At 47.2% G+C, this 17132-nt stretch overlaps 1 protein-coding gene across 1 annotated transcript; it reads right to left on the bottom strand.

The window, feature by feature from the left end:
• Positions 1–3445: 3445 nt before the first annotated feature.
• Positions 3446–6975, bottom strand: LOC124697314 (auxin transporter-like protein 2). Its single transcript, XM_047229923.1, has 7 exons — positions 6796–6975; positions 6498–6683; positions 6272–6384; positions 5891–6074; positions 5669–5766; positions 4330–4795; positions 3446–3772 (listed from the first exon to the last, which is right to left on the bottom strand). The coding sequence occupies exons 1-7, from the start codon at positions 6973–6975 to the stop codon at positions 3446–3448; spliced, it is 1554 nt and encodes a 517-aa protein (XP_047085879.1).
• Between the last annotated feature and the right edge of the window lie 10157 nt (positions 6976–17132).

Raw genomic sequence — 17132 nt, 5'->3', positions numbered from 1 at the left:
GTCATTGCGAGGCACAAACAATTAAGGCCAGACCTTGGATTTCACCCTGAAAGGTAAGAATCTGAACTTCACATGTGTTGCTGCCCCACTTGCATACTGCTGCTACGAAACCCAGAACACCAAGCAAGTCCCTCAACAACACATAGACTCGAACCTCCATTGTTAGCCCTCCCAATCCGGGCTTCGCGATATCCCTGCCTCTAATTCACCATGTACTAGATGTCAACTGATGGCAACACAGAACAGAGCTTCGCGCCGCTCCCTTCAGCACCAAACGGCCGGAATAAAAACATGGGTGCGCACGACCGAATACCACCCATTCCAGCGAGCTCCAGGCATAAGGTGCACTGTTACATTCGCCGGTGGAGCCTTCCGGAACTCATCACGCCGACCAGAGTTAGACGGACAAGCCTCAGGCATGTCTTCATCTTCGCACAAGAGAGACCCTAGGACCGTAACCATTATTTAGGTCGGACCCGACGCCGCCGACCATCCTAGACCAGCCATGGCAAAGCGGCGACACCAAGGGAATAGGAATGCCTTGCAACCTGCCAGCCCTCCACCGGCGACAACCAGGATACTCATGGCTTCCTCGGCCATCCCCGGCTTCCACGCCTCCCCACCTCGCCGCCGGGACTCAGTGACATATCGAAAGACCCACCACCACCATCCTCAGGCCGACCATCTCCGGCGAAGAAGAGGGCCGCCTCCGCCATCCAACCCACTACTGCCCCGAGCGATTTCGTGCCACGAGAGAAGCCCAGGAGCACCACCTTGCACCGGTGGGAGGCGGGGAGATGTAGCAACGCAGATCGAGGACCTGGCCACCGCCAAGCTCCGCTAGCCATTACCGGTGTGCCATCGCCAGCGCCGAGGAGGGCCCTGGCCACCGCCACCCAGCGCAACAGGAGGAGGATTCGCTGCCACCGCCACGCTCCGTGGCTTTACCCGGTAGCGCCATCGAGGGTGGCGGCGGGGAGATGGGTTAGGGTTGGGAAGGTGTGGGTGCAAAAAAAATCAGCACATCCTTGGCCAAAATTGAACTCGGGTCGAGCAAACTCCCACCCCAAAATCAACATGGGCATGTAGAAAAGCATGCAGACTCGAAGGACTCACCAACGCCATAACACGGATGCTCTCCTTTGATGACTACTCTAGCGACAGCGGTGATGCCACAATAGCGTGGATTTGCGGAGCAGCGGCGAAGATCTCCTTCACTAATTAGTACATCGGATGATGGTCGTAACGCCTCAGAATCATCGGATTGACCGCCGCGCCGCTGAAGGAAACCGCCCAACACGGCCACACCCGCACCCATACGCCTCGATCCGCTTCTCGCACCGACCAATCTCGTCCACCGCTACTTGAACCGACCAGAGATACTCCTCCGCGGCTTTTCGTCAGTCCGCTCGCGGCCTACAAGGTTGATTCAACGGTGGAGATCGGGAAGGGGAGTAGTCGCGGGCGAGAAGAGAGGATAAGAATGGGGATGAACTGGGAAAATTGCAACAGGCACAGAATATGGCTCCTTTGATTCATAGGATTGATAAAGGAATTATGTAGAATCTGGATCCTATGGAAAAATTTTCTATACAAGTCATTTGATTCATAGGAACATATTCTATAGGAACTATTTCTATAAGAATCTTATAGTGCAAATTCTATAGGAAAAAAGCATTAACTCATACATCATGAAAAAATTCCTTCGCTACAATAGAAAACACACCATATTCCTATAGGATTCAACTTGGACATGACATTTCAACCATACACCTTTCCTATTCCTACACTCTTCATATTCTTATGAACCAAATGAGCTCTAAAAAGGGAAGGGGGGGGGGGGGAATTATGTGTCCCCTGTTTTGGACCTTAGCGCTGGTGTTTTTCAGTCACTTGATCGTGATCCGACGGACCGGACGAATGAACCGCGATAGACAAGGCAGCAAATTAGGTTTTTATCTCGGTTATCGCAGTGATACATTTTCTGAAGTGACTTTTTGCCGGTCTACTCCGTACAACACTTATCAATTTCTCACATTGATCGCGAGTAAAGTTCACGGCAGCCAATACATAAGGCAAAGGGCTCCTCAAGTCGTGATCCCTGACTCCTGAATTAGCACAATGGTACAGCCAATGATACAGCACTGACTGGTACCCCAAAAGAGAGGAGAGCTCCAAGCAAGCATGCATGAGAATGAGAGAAAGCAACAGCTAGATGCTTCACGCCAGGACACAACATACAGAACAAGCGACTACGGGCCACTTCTTTTAGGCTTATGCTTATAGAGAAGCCGGCTTATGGATTTCGGTGGCGAGAAACTCCGGTGGAGAGAAGCTCTAGTAAACTGTCTTGGACCCTTCTTTTCGGCTTATGAAAATTGAGCTTCTCCTTGTGTTGTGTTGTGTAAAGACTGTAAAGCCCCTAAAATTTAATTGTGCCTTTGTCAATACATACATAATTGTATTGTTGCTTGTTTCATATATAAGAAAAAAAATGTGAGCCAGGGTATCCTTGTGATGCTCACAGATACACAGATGCGGTGGTCCTGGATTGGGATGTGGTCATGTGGTGGTCATCCAAATACACAGGCGATGGAGCAGTACATCTCAGAAGGGCAAACGATGGCTCAATCTCCTGGATGCTGAGATCGGACGGGTGGGCGAAGATTGGGGCCGCCCGGTGGCGGCGGCGGCCGCGCCGTCGATCAAGAACTTGTGCTCGGACAGCGTGTCCATGCTGCTGGTGGGGAGGCCGCCGCGCCGTCGATCGAAGAACTTGTCGTCGGCAGCGGCGCGCGTCCGTGCTGCTGGTGGAGAGGCGGCCGCGATTAGTGGAGCGAGCGGGGGAGCTAGCGGCGAGGGGCGGGTTGGGCTGCGAGCGGCGAGGGGCGGGAGGGGCTGTGAGCGGCGGGGCGGCGGCGCCAGCAGGGTAGGCGGTGGTGGAGCGGCGGCGGCGGTGAAGAACTTTTTGTGGCCGATGCGGGAGAGGGTCCGTGCTCGATGGGGAAAGTTCTTTTGCTTTTTTTTCGTGGCCAGCAGTTTTCTCAGGTGGAGTGGCATTCTACGTAATATGTACCGAACTAGAGGGATAGGTTGACATACCTCTTCGGTTCTCTCAACGAGAAGCTCGGGAAACTGCTATCGAGCAGATTCTGGAATTACACAGCAAGTCCGCTTCTCGGTGGAAATAAGCAAAGGTCCAGCCAGAGAGTTCTTTTGGGCTTCTCCTGTTTGGCACCTAGAAGCAGCTCTAGAAGCCCAAAAGAAGTGGCCCTACATCGGTCATCACCCTCCCTCTGAATCCAAGAGAAAAACAAGAGGCAACAAAGCTCCCTACTACTAACTATGGTAGATGTGTTTTACTAGACTGATTAGCATCAAACACTCATCAACTGAAGCTAACTAGAGCAAGCCCGGGCGTTACAGGAGGCTTAAACTTCAGACTTCAGAGCCCGTGGCTGTGATGCCGGAAGAAATGCGCCGGGGAAGGAGCGGGCGCCGGCGGGAGCATCGTGAAGTTCTGGAGGCCGCCGGGGAACGGCCAGGAGCCGCCCGGAGCAGCTGACAGCGGCATCGTGATGGGAGCCGGCACGGGGCACTGGTAGCACTTGGTGAAGAGGCCGAAGGAGTTGATCTGGCGAACGAAGTTGGTCATGCTCGCCCAGCCGCCGAAGCCGAAGCCGACCACCAGCACCCACACCACCACGAACGTGTTGATCACGTACGTCCCCGTCCATCGCCCGGCGAACCGCGGCGGCTGCTCCACCGCATTCTGCATGTCAACATTCAGACAAGAGTTGATTAATTTGGGCCATAGCAGAACAGAGTTACATTGCAATTGTTCATCTTTCTAAGAGTACAACTGGTGTCCTTTTGAGGCACTTTGCTGTGGTGTCCGTCCAAGGTCCATTGGCCATTGGGGTCGGGTCCGAGCACCAGGTGGTACAAAAGCACCTTTGTCGTCTTAGGCGCTTTTCACTTTACTTCTGCGAAGTGTGCGAAATAGTTGACGCTGCTGGTGTTTGTCTTACATCCAGCACGACCACTAATTATGTTTCACGCTTAATCATATATAGCCATAGCTTTAAGTTGCGCTCGAGTGAAAAGTTGTGCTGCAAGCTGTGCCAAGTGACATCTAATCAAGGCTTAGCTTCATAGCTTGGCCTTGGCATGCCAATGCAAAGCAACCAAGTTACGAGATGCCCAAAGAATATAGAAGGTGTGCAATAAGCTAAAGTAAAAGCAAAGTGTAACTGTTCTCAATTCTAAGATGCACAATGTACTCCTAGCAAGGACAGTAAAACAGGGAGAGTAAAACATTAGTGTTACCTCACGGGCGTGCGCGGAACGGTATGTGACCATGTGCGCGAGCGCCGGGATGATGTAAACGGTGAAGCTGACAAGGAGCGATCCCACGGCGGAGTTGATGGGCCCGAAGAAGGGGAAGACGATGGCGAGGAACCAGATCGGCACGACGACGGGGAGCCTGGCGGCGGCGCGCTTGCAGAGGCTGCGGCAGTCGTGGAGGCCGATGAGCTTCTCCCAGACGAAGTAGAGCGGCGTGCATGCGAAGCCGAAGGTGATGATCTGGTGGACGAGCATGAGCACGACGGCGGCGTCACGGAACGGCGTGCGCGGGAGCAGGGAGAGCGCGTTGGAGTGCGTGAGCAGCTGGTCCCCGAACGCCCAGTACACGCTCGCCGCCGACGGCAGCGTCAGGGTGAGCACGTACAGCGTCGCCAGCAGGTAGATGGCCTTGAACTTCTGCGGCCGCCACATCGCGTGCATCACCTCCCTGAAATTAACGTTAACATATGTGATTAATTAGAGCTAGATCGAGTTGCTGTAGATCATGGACCGATGTTGCTACTGCAAAACCTGCAACGAGGTGACTGAAGCGTGGCGTGCAGTGCTCTTTGCATTTTCATTTCTGTGCGTGCAGTGCGCGGCGCTGCAGCGCTCTTGCAAGCTAGTGTGGTACAGACTACAGAGAGCTCTGCGTCATTTTTCGGTGGTGTTTGTATCTGCAGACAGGCGTTATCGTATGTAGCACGGGTTGGAGGAGCAGGAAGCAGGAGCCCTGCTGAATGTAAAAAGCAGCAAATGCTCCTAGGGTAGAGCTGCTCCTTTCCCTGTGGCTGGCCAGAAAATGAATGGGATGGGATGGCCGGAGGCCAAGGTTTCAGAAGAACAGAGATGCCCTGTCAGTGCAAATGAAACTGCACGCATTTGGTGCCAAGGCTGAACAGTGCACAGAGGCTGTCTGGCTTGGCATGTCTCAGCTTGCAATTTACTTTGTACCTTCATTTCGAAATTGTTTTTGAAACAAGGACATTTTGAAATTGCTGTGGGCCAATGCTGTCTCGTCCATCCCCAACACGCAAGAAATTGGACTAGCGTGTACACTTGTGGTTACATTCTGAAATGTACAACCTACTAGTAAATTACAACGTAGTAGAGTGGGCTTGCTGTGCTCACATATATACACACAGAATTTTGGCTGAGTTGGCCATGTCCAGGCCCTAGAACCCAGAAAGGTCCACATGCCAGTATATATACCCATTACGCATCTAATGAAAACTTTTTTTATAGCATCAAAATGAAAACTATTAATTACTAACACTAATCTCAGTATATTGATAGGAGTGCAGAGCGTTCGTTCGCTTACACAGTAACAGCATGCCCACCGAAGGTGTAGAGAATGTTGGTGGCCCCGGTGAAGTAGAGCACCATCTTGGTCGGGCCTGAGTGCTTCACACCCTCAACCTAAGTACAGGCGTCCACAAAGATGAACAGCACAAGTGTTCGTCAGTTTAACTCCTTTCAGTGTTCTTCACACCATCTAATTCAGATGCGAAATGATAAACTGTGTGTCCTCTCGAGCACGCACCTGGCCATGGATGAGGGAGGCGACGGCGAGGTACCAGGCGGTGTAGGTGGTCATGACGAGGCCGAGGAACGACCAGATCCGGTAGTTGTGGAAGGACGGGATGAACACCGTCGTGGCGCAGCAGGCGCCGAAGATGTACGTCCACGTCCTCTTGTCGAGCCGGTCGTTGATGTAGTAGATGTTGCTGCAATGCAAACGCACATCAGACAATAGCTCGTAATCAGACATCCGCTTTAGTTAACCTAGCTCAGGCCTAATCATACCGGAAGAAACAAATTAAACGAGCCCTCCCAGACGACACGTACTTTTCTCTATTACCCGTGTCCATGCTTTACCAAACAGAAATGATGAGCGACATTAGCTCAGTTCATGGTCTGGTACCTGGCGCACGCGATGAGCTGGATGACGGAGCCGAAGAGGAGGAATGTGCAGTTGAATGCGAGGCCGACGTTTCTCCAGTGCCTCCCAAGCAGCCCGTCCAGCACCTCAAACCACTGCAAATCGGACAAGCATTTCAGTTCAGACTTCTGAGTTCTGACTGACGACATGCAAGACGGCCAGGAAATGGATGTGCAAGCTATGGAGGGAGACATCGATCTTCTCCTACCTGGATGACATGGTTCCTGAAGTCCGCCTTCTCCCTCTCCTTCCTGGTCCTGTACTCCAGGTAGAGGATGCTGATGAGGTACGCCGTCCAGCTGCCCATCAAGCCGTAGAAGAGCTGGAACAGTATGCCGCTCAGCATCCCCAGCTGCGAGAAGGAGTATGGCAACGTCAGCAGCACCTGGGCCACCTGATCAGGATGAAAGCATTCAGACAAAGTGAGGACTAGCAAGCTAATGCAGCACACAGCAGACACTAGTGCCGCCATGAGATCTCCTGAAGAAACTGAGGAGAATGTTCACCTGGTTGGAAGCGCAGCTGAACCAGGCATCGTAGGCTGAGCCGCCGTGCCAGAGGAGGCCGGAGAGCCGCGACTTCGCGGCGCTGGAGTCGCCGTCTTGCTCCATCTCCTCGTACCGGCCTACGCCGATCGTTCCTGGCACCTTCTCGTCGGCGAGGCTTTCATTGGCTGTTGCGGCCATTGTCCCCCAGGCCTTGCTTCTTGACGCTTGTGTGTCCTGACTCCTCTGTTACTTCTTGAGCTAAGACTCTCTCGTCGCGTTTTTGTTGATCGAGCTTACAGTTGAGTAGAGCCCTTGGTTGGGATGCCTTTGCCTTGTGGAGTGAAGGGAGGAGGGGAGCGGTGTCATATATATGCAACCCAACGGGGTGCTACGTGCTAGCAGTAGCAAGCAGGGTCCTAACAGGGAGGGCGAATAAAGCCCAACATGTGAACATAAAGAAAAATGTCTTTTTCCTAATCTCTATGTTTCTTTCCATGACCTCTTTTGGCTACAATTGGAAAGAGAAAGGAAAGAGGACAAATAAATGTTAAAGGAATAAATATGACCAGTTTTAAAGTGTTTTACTCTTTTGTCAGATGGTCATACTTTTGATTGTATTTGACAGATTTGCCAACTCATAGATGGCCACTTTATTTGTACCTCCACAATTTTCTCACAATTTCTCAAACTTCAAAGTGTCTCTATTGATGCGTACATGTGTGCTGGCACACATATGCCATGATATGCACTTGGCCGATTAACTTTGTTGACTTGTATCAAAGAACCTTGGCGCTTATATTACCAAAGCATGTGAGAGTCCATTTATAATCTCTGATTCTATATTTAGTTTGATGGTGATATGGCAAGAATTTCTTACACATGACAACCAGGCTAGTTTTTTTTTCTTTTTTGAAAAACAAACTAGCACAAGTGGACAGACAAGATAAAGATCAAGCACTTGGACCTTTTGATATATGAAAAAGGAGGAAAAGGATTCCATATATTAGAAAACTATGTGTTATATTCCACTGCAAGTCTATAACAAATCTATAGCCAAGTACCTTTTTGAAATTTAAATTAAATAAAATATATTGGAGAATGAAAGAAATATAATTTCGAAAGGAAAAGGAAAAATAGAAGTAGGAACGACGAAATTTAGGAAATAAATAAATTATTTGCTAGTTGACAGAAATTTTGAGAGTTTTAAAATAGGAATGCATAAAAATAAAATGCGTTTGAATTTTGAAATCCTTGATCTTCTCGTAATCTTATGAACATTTTATATGTTAAATTCATATAGAATATCTATAATGATTTAGAATACATAGTTTTCTCACACTGTAACTATTTTGATAAATTTTAGTTGTTCCTATATTTTACTGGTTACTTTACTACATTAGATATAGGGTTAAGCACCAGATTTGGATTTTCAAATCTAGTTTATTTTGCTAAGTAGAATTAGTAAAGTTGAAATTTCTTGATCTGATTGTAGTAAATTTGAAAGACGATATTGTCGTCCTATCTATTTATACTGAACTTTTCTATCTGATCATAATTTTTCTACCCTTTAGTGTATGTTAATTCCATAATTACATTATTGGATATACTATGTGAAAATCCTTTTATTTGTCTCGCTAGCAATATGAACTACAAAATTCTCATTTTTCATCGAGGTCCATTTGTCCATACAGTTCCCTTACATATCATGAAAATTGCATCTTTAATTATACACCAAAACTATAATTGTTTGCAAGATTAGAGTATGTAGTGTTTTAAAAAAATCTTTTGTTACTGTGGATTCCACCACAAAAATAAGCCAACACAACCTTTCATATTATTCCACCAATTTATCCATGCCCCTTGATGTATTATAATGTGTTTGTTTGTGTACTATTTTCTCGAGCATTTGTTAAATATCTGAACTTGGTAGAGTACTTCTGAGAATATTTACAAGCAAATAAATTGGCTAAAATGCCTAGATTTCAAGAGCTGTGAAGTTCACGTGTAACTACATACAACTTTCTAGAGTGTATGTCTAGGATATAACGTTTAACATACTTTTGGAACATGGGAGCATATTCTCCCTATATTTTGAAATATATCTTACACATATTTTAAATTTCAAAAAAATTGAAACAAAAAATTAGCACGTACATCTCCACGTGCTACGCGCTCACAAAGTCGTTTCATAAAAAATGAACTTATCATGTAACGTGTGTAAAAAAGACAAAATTCAGTGCTAATAACAATGCTTTTCATATGATAAATTTTCTCTTTTTTACATAGACCACAAAAAATATTATTTTTTCGTGAAACTTGACACACACACATATATTATGGATATGTACATGTAAAATTTTTTGTCAAAATTTTTCCACACTTTGAAATATGTTTTATTGGTAGAGGAAGCATACGCACCCGGGAGCCGAATTGAATTTCCGTTAACATACCAGCAATTTTCGAGGCATGAGTACTCCTGAACCTGATATTACTTAGTCCAACATAAATTGCATAGTATGCAGACCCCTAAGTTATAGACAGGTCGTGAACGCGGAGTTTAATTACTTCGGACTATTTTTCATTTGAAACTTATCATCTTTCCTAAGCTACAACTTTTAATTTTTGTTATGAAAAAATGACATGCACGTACATATGTTTTTCGACAAAGAGTATAAATTAATCTCAAAGAGATACCAATTACACCTAGCATCTTGTGGTGACCCTGCATACCACTGCATGCTGTAGTATGCCAGTCGTTGATATAACATTCGCGAAGTACCATTTCGCAAATATCACATCCCTCAGAGTAGTACAACAGAACATAGCAAGGTCCATAACTCATTCACATATTATTACAATACACATACACAAGTCGTCTCGGAGCTCCTCTTGGGTCCTAAGAGGATATCTCCGGGGTTCGAGGTGAACCCATCTTAACTTACAATACCATTGTCTCATTCAACAAAACATTTATTTAATCGAGCAGCTAAATAGTAAGAGTTCGCGCTGCTCGGCTACTACTACTCCTCCTGATATCTTTAGGCTTGTTCTCCTCCGGAAGCCTCTCCGGATCCATAGACTATGATGTAGTCTACGCCTTCCACTCCTCCTGAGAGGTCTGGTTCCTCGTAGCCGATGATCTCGGCTCCATCATGGTTGTCGTTGTCCTCCTCCGGATGGTGCGGACAATCTAAGCATGGGGTTTAAGAGTGGTATGAGTACGAGCGTACTCAACAAGTTCATTATAGATAAGAGGTGTTTAATGCACTAGCTACGATATTAGACCAGAAAGTCTAATACCAATGCAAGTTTTGATAAACATTTCTTCAAGAGATCATTTTTATTTTAAAGAGCTATGTCCGTCGGCCTTCACCGGTTTACTAGAACTTCATGGAGCTCCTTTCCGGCCGCGTTCGCAGTTCCTCAATCCCGGAACAGGGAGTGACAGGTCACGGTTCTTTACACTCGCAGAGGTGTGTTGCTTTACCCATAAGAGATCTTAACCTTGGTGCTAACCGGGCAGCTTTCCCGTCCACACTTCCTTAGGTGTGAGGCCCGGTATAAGGTCTAGCCAATCATGTTCCTCCGCTACCTCGAACACCCACCCTTTGTTGCATACTCCGACCCTGGGTCCACGCCGGCCCCATTGCTCCCATATATTTCAGGGTAGACTCCGACCACGACGTCAATGCAGGGCTCTACCATACATTCCTACGCCGGCAGATGCAACCCATCATAGACCTCATTACCGTTGGGACTTCTACGGGTTCCCACCCCCGCATCAAGTCTCGCAAGATCATGAGCACCCGGTAATGAGCATCCGTTGATGAACGAGAGGTGGAAACACTTTTGACTACTCCGTCCCACTCCGGATCTTATGGTTAACACGGGTATTACGGCACAAGAATCACTGGCGACATTTGTTGTTTAATCCTAGATGGATATAAGCCCGTGCAATGGAACCTCCACCATATCCACACAATCCATGGTTCCATTGCCCACCACATAGTCATATTCATAGTTATGAAAGTAGTGGTTTTGATTTTTGTGCAATAGTGATAACCATAATACTTTGCAAGTAATTTGATAAAAATACTCAAATGACATGAGCAAGTGATGAACTTGCCTGAACACTGCAAAGTTCTGCAGTTGGAAGGTATGGACTGACCCTTTTCCTCTTGTTCTGAAAAATAGCATCATTGTCCGATAAGGGCAATGGTTAAAGAAGCAATAATGCATGATTCCAATTTTAGGTTTTGCTTCCCCCCCTTCCGATGTCGTTGTTAATTTATGAGAGGTTAGATACTAAGAAGATCTTAGGGATACTTGATTTAGGGTAAATCCAACCTTGAAATGCTGTCAAGGTGTTTTGAAATCCAAAGGCATTAATGGACTTACTTTTATTATTAAAAAATATATGTGTGATTTAAATGATTATTTAAATCCTCAAATTAAGACTCATTCTTAATTGTCTTCAAAAATTATCTTTGATATTTTATTTGGATAGAGAATTATATGCTGATCTGTTTTCATATTTTTAATTATTTGTTTAGAGCTTTTATCAATTTTCTATTGAATTTCCAATTTCCTGGTTTTTAATGGAATTTGGAAAAGTCTGTTTTGCCCTTTGGGCCCACCTGTCAGTGGAGCCCAGTGGTTTGGCTAGACCAGCTCGGGTCCAACCGACCCGAGCGGTCGGTCGCTCACTCCCTCGCCACGCGCCGCTCGTCCTAACCCTAATCCCCTCCGCTCTCACTGGCGACCTGCGTCGCCCGTGCCGTCGCCGGTCGATTCCGGCGGACTCTGGCCGCCATGGCCTACGCCATGGGGCGCAATCGACGCGCCTCTCGACGGCGGTCATCCTCATCCGCGTCAATCTGGAGCGGGCGTTGCTCCAGCTCGTCTTCGTCCTCCCTCGCGGCGGCTAGGGTTACGGGATCTGCTCGATCCCGCCGTTCCAGGCGCTCCTGGTGCTTGGACTCCGCCCTGGCTTCGCCGCCGTGGTGCGGGTGGTGCCGTGGTGTCGCCATGGCCCGGCTTGGCCTGGCGCCGCCGTGCTCCGGCGCGTGCCGCCGTAGCCGCCATGGCCGTGCTCCTCCGTGACTCGTAAGTGTACACCGCCTCCCTTCGCTCTCATCGCTTGATCTTTCTCTCTCCCCTTCCTTCTAGACTAACTCTGGCCATTCTTGTTGTTCCTTGTGCCCGTGCTGCTCTGCCTGCCTGCGCCATGGCTCCTAGCTAGTGTGCTTGCTCTACAACTATGCGTATGCTGCTTACTGTGCTGTGATTACCATGCTTCTGTGTTTCCTAGCTGTTTCTGTTCATTTTCATCTCTGGCTGTGGCCCTCCTGTGATTGCTCATGAGCATCCAGTGATGCTCATGGCCTACTGGCATGCTCCTATTCTTTTTACTGTCACTAGGGCATACTGTGTGTGCTTAATCCTGTCCCTGGCTTGATTGTGGTGGTTAATTCTTGCATATTAGCAAGTGCCAGTGCCTCTGGGCTAGTTCATTGAGTTCAGATTCATGATTATGCTCCATTGAGCTGTACTGTTGGCTTAGCAGTGTGATTCAGTGATGAATTGTCATGTGCTTTTCTTGTATATTGTGATCCTTTGGTTCATCAAGCCTTTGATGTGCTTCTGGATACAATTATAAAGCCTGATGCCCTTATCTGTGATGCAATTGTTCAGTTATTTAATTATCTGTTCATGTGTTAATTGCTTAGAATGAGTTCTAGCATGCAGTAGCATGCTCTATCAAGCCTCTGGTGTTATGATCACCAGTTGCTTGAAACAGCTGCCCTTTGGTGTCTGTGCCTCACTGTTGCTCTCTTGTGTATCACACAGGCCTGGCCTGATGTGTGCTGTTGCTTGCTTAAGCATCAATTGATGCCTGTCATGATCCATTTGATCATTGGCAAGACCCTGGTGCATCAATTGCTTGTCTGTTTCATTTATCTGTTTATCCTTGCTTGATTAGATGGATAAATGATGTGAACTGAGATTCGATGATGATCATCTCAATGGATTTGGTAGGGTTAGATGGATGCCAACACCTGGTTGTGTACCCTAACCCTCCTTTTGAACCCTACCTGGGTGATGATATCTGTGCATGGTTTCTTTGTTGGAATTGGTTAAGGGTTGAGGTGATCCTGGCAGTATACAAGTGCTGCCCTGGGATGGCTCCCCTATCTGTTGGCTTGCTGTTGCTTACCAAATGTTGTCTGGTGATTCATTTATTGGATTGTCAGTAACTCTTGATGTTGAAAACAAACAGACAGTATTCTGTCTAAGTCTGATGGTTTAGCTAGGTCAATAGGTGCTTTGTGATTCAGATTGGCTGCAAGGAATAAATCCATGCTGGATTTCTCTGGTTTTGACACTGTGTTGTCATAACCAGTGTTCCCTGGTTTATTTTCCTGTTAGCCTTAGTTGTACTTGCTGGCACCAATTGGTTTAGTAACCAAATGATGATACACCTAGGGTTTTCTACCCTTCTGTGCTCCTGTGATGCAAGCATGCTTAATTATGAGCAAAATATGATCCTGCTAAGGCTCTTGTGTGGTATACCTCACTCCAGCTCCTAGAATTAAGTGTTGTTGTAGAGGATTGCTTCTGTGATGCTTGGTTTGCTTGCCCTTCTCCTCCTTACAAGCTTGTGGTGCTTTACTCCATTTGGTACTTGCTCACAGCTGACAGTTTTTTGGTGAAACTGTCCCTGGATGGTTTCTGGTGGCTTGTGGTTTTTCCTGTTCTATGTGTTCTTGGTGTTCTTGGTGAACTTACCACTGCTGCTGTCGATGGATGAACAAATGGCTAGGGTTTGGGCTCTGGAAAGGTTAAATATGGTGCTTCTATGCTCTCCCTGGTCGACAGCTTGGCCTGGTCACTTTGGTGACTCACTGATGATGTGTGAGTGTGCTGTGCCACATGCACAACCAGTGCCTGGGTGTTGAGCATGCACACCTGATGTGTGTGCTGCTTGTGTGTCTGTGTGAACCAGATCCTGTGAACCTGGCTTGGTGTGGATCAGCTCGGCAGAGCTGTGATATTATCCACCATTTTAACTTCTTTTCTAATCTGCCAAGTGGCTTTGCCACTTGGCATAATTTGTTCTTCTTCTTTGTGATTTTGTGCAGGGATCAAGAATGGATCAAAATGGACTTGGAGTTCATCACATTCAAGATCAATGAAGATGATCTTGTAGTAATTAGTTTAGGATCATTAACTTGTAATTTATCCTTATTTTACTATTCTGCCCATTTATGTAATATGTTGTATTATTCATTTTATTTCACTTATTAATATTGTAATGACATTGTAAATTGTGTGATGATCAATAAAGCTCAAAGTTTTTCCTAATGAGCTTTTCTTTATTATAATTGTTCATCTTATTTATTATTGTTCATTTACTTAATGAATTTACTTAATTGGATTATTTAAGGTAATTATTTAATGTTGGAATTTGAAATTCAAATTCAACCTTGGTTTGAATTCAACCATGTATTATCATTTAGAATTCAATCAAGCAAACTCTCCCCTCTCATCTCGAAACCCTAACTAGTGAAGAGAAATGCAAGTTTGTCGCACTCTCGAAACCCTAACCCTGTAAGGTGTCGAGAGAGAAACTTGTCCCCCTTCGATGCAGTTTTTGTTTAAAAGCGCGAAATTTCCCCAGAATTTACTATGCAATGCACATCCCTTTCTAAAATCTACCCCTCGATCGTCTCTAAACCTGGGACATTACACATCTGCAACAACGCACTGCCCTAGTGACATTATGGATACATACAACCAAAAAAAGAAAGAAGAATTACCAAAAAATAAAAGCCCCGCTACAGTGATCTAATCTTTTAAACAACATCACTAACATCACCATGACAGTCCAAGTTCAGCTTCTCCAAAAGCGACGCCTCCAAGAAGATAATAGTGCACTAGCGCTGTCGTCACCCGATCATAGATCTTAGGTTATCACCCTGAAGAAAATCCTCACTCTCAAAATAATGCCTTCAACAAGGACATTGTCAGACACAACCAATTAAGGCTAGATCTTGGATTTTTACCTTAAAAGTTAAGATTTTAAACTTCTCATGTGCAGTCGCCCCCACTCGCATGCCGCTGCTCTAAAGACACCGATCGCGAAGCCAATTCGTCCTCGCCACGCATACTCGAGTCACCATTGCAAGACCACATATATCGGCTTCCATGTCATTCTCCACCAGCACCACAGAACGAAAACGTGATCCATGATAATAACCGCCAGCAGAGCTTCGAAACGCTCCCTCCGTAACCAAACGGCCGGAGTAAAAAACATGGGTGCGCTCGACAGAATTCCACCTGATCTGGCAACATCCAGGCTTGATTCGCCCAAAGGAGCGCCGGCGAAGCCTTCCGAAACACGACACATCCGCCAAATCGATGAGGACAGGCACCGGCAGATCTGCATCTTGGCGCGAGAAGAAATCTAAGGACCGCCGCCATTATTCGCAAGACTAGCAGGTCCCCACACCGCTGGTCGTCTCCAAAGCTGAGAAGGCAGAAGAGGAACAAGGGGATCCAGTGCAGAGCATCGGCCTAACCCCAGGATTACCAGATCGGACCGCAGCCTCCACCGGATCTCGCAGGTCAGGGCACCTCCATGGGCGCCACACCCCTCCTCCACAACGCCCCCCGCCGGACTAGGATGCGGCGGACGGCGGCGGGCAGAGGCGGACTAGGGTTCCCCCGGAGTCGCTCGGGAGAGGAGCAACTCGGGAGGGGTCGGAGTCACTCACGGCGACCGAGCAACTTATTTAAAAAAATCGGACTCGAGCACGTACATATGTGCATCCTCTACATGTGAAAAAATTATTTAAATTTTTTAGAGGTCTAGCAATATAAATTTAGAGCCGGCAAATTATGGGCCTCGCTTTCGGACGTGTCGGACCTGGACGGACAAAATATATCCATATGCGATGGCAGTTGGGATGGCCTTATATGCAATCTCATTTCCAAAATCTGCCGTAGAACTTTCACGTCCATCCGTGTTTTCATCTTTTGATGCCCCTGCCCAACGTAGCGCGTGCAAATGGACGAGCCTGGCTGGAAAGGCTCTGCCCACATAGAGCGGGGAGATGTCCAGCTCGCCCTCATCGATCAGGTCTCGCCGGTGCGCCACTCTGCCTCCATGAACAAAACGCATGCATTATGCTGCATCTCAAGTTCTCAACCCATCACTCCATCAGTGACACGAGGTAGTTTGGGTCCTTTGTGGCAGCGAGGCTTCGAGGCCAAATATACGAGAGTTGGAGCGTGTGCGCGCTGAGGTGCTCCCAGGGGCCGCGGCCGCCTGGTCCGGGGACATTCCGTCCTTCAGTCCGGTACGGTGTCCCCCCTTTGCTTTGCCTCTCTAGGTAACAGTTCTCGCCCCTTAAACAAAAGCAAGCACAAAAATTCTCTCTCCCGATCCCTAATGCAAGCTAGCAGTATCGCAAAACCAATCTGGTTTTATGTTCCTCGTGCCGATTCCGTTCACTATACTCTGCATAATTAGAATGTCTATGAATCGCGTGCCAACCTATGGTCCCGGCACATCCCGCCGTTCCTTGAAAACAGAAAGCTCCGTTCTTGAACTGAAGAAAGAAAATCCACTACTCGTCGTCGGAGGCGGCGATTCGGTCCCGATTGGCTAAGCGATCTCCCAGGCTTCATGATGCGCGGCAGAAATGCTGCACGGGGAGCAAGGCTCCGTGTTAGCTGTTGCAATGGCGGCTCCGCTCCACCACTGATGGGTCGCAGTTCATATATCAATGGCGGATAAGATAAACTGCATGCAGGGCCCTCCATGCTCCAGCTGCTTGGCTAGTTCTCCAAGTCCGGCGTGCATCCGGTCAGGATAACAGTTTTCTGTGGCGAGCTCTCGTAGATTCAGATAAGTGCTGATCCTAGCAAAAGTTCTGATCTGGCGCTGTAATTAACCAATTAGCACACATTGCAGCTTTCATACGCCCTCAAAAATAAGGCAACCGTGAAACATTTTTTTTTTTTGAAGCTAGGCAAAATCTTTGCCTTTTATATTGATATAGAAGGAGCAAATACAGGGGCTGAAAAAAAAGAAAACAACTAGTAATTAAGAAACTATATCCGCCAGATGTTTAGCACCCGCCAAAATCCAAATCTTGCTCTCTTCCTTGATCTTTTCCACGACGGCCATGGGCATGGAGGCCTTGTTGTTGAAAATCCTGTCATTTCTTTCCTTCCATAGCTCCCAAGTTATGAGGGTTACCGCAGTTTTTAGCCCCTGCGGGTGGGCAGTCGGTGACGTGGGCATTACCCTTCGGGTAACCAGTATTGCCCTATCTGGTATTGACAAA

This window comes from Lolium rigidum, chromosome 3 (genome assembly GCF_022539505.1).
Source record: "Lolium rigidum isolate FL_2022 chromosome 3, APGP_CSIRO_Lrig_0.1, whole genome shotgun sequence".
NCBI lineage: Eukaryota > Viridiplantae > Streptophyta > Magnoliopsida > Poales > Poaceae > Lolium > Lolium rigidum.
The sequence above is the reverse complement of the archived record's forward strand: the minus strand, read 5'-3'. Positions and strand labels throughout refer to the sequence as shown.

What these genes read in the sequence shown, in the direction of transcription:
- LOC124697314 (XM_047229923.1), bottom strand. Translation starts at nt 6,975, where the DNA reads ATGGCCGCAACAGCCAATGAAAGCCTCGCCGACGAGAAGGTGCCAGGA. An exon ending in TCAGCTGCGCTTCCAACCAG is followed by an intron (nt 6,684 to 6,795) that starts GTGAACATTCTC and finishes CATCCTGATCAG; the next exon opens with GTGGCCCAGGTGCTGCTGAC. An exon ending in GTTCCGCGCACGCCCGTGAG is followed by an intron (nt 3,773 to 4,329) that starts GTAACACTAATG and finishes GTTGACATGCAG; the next exon opens with AATGCGGTGGAGCAGCCGCC.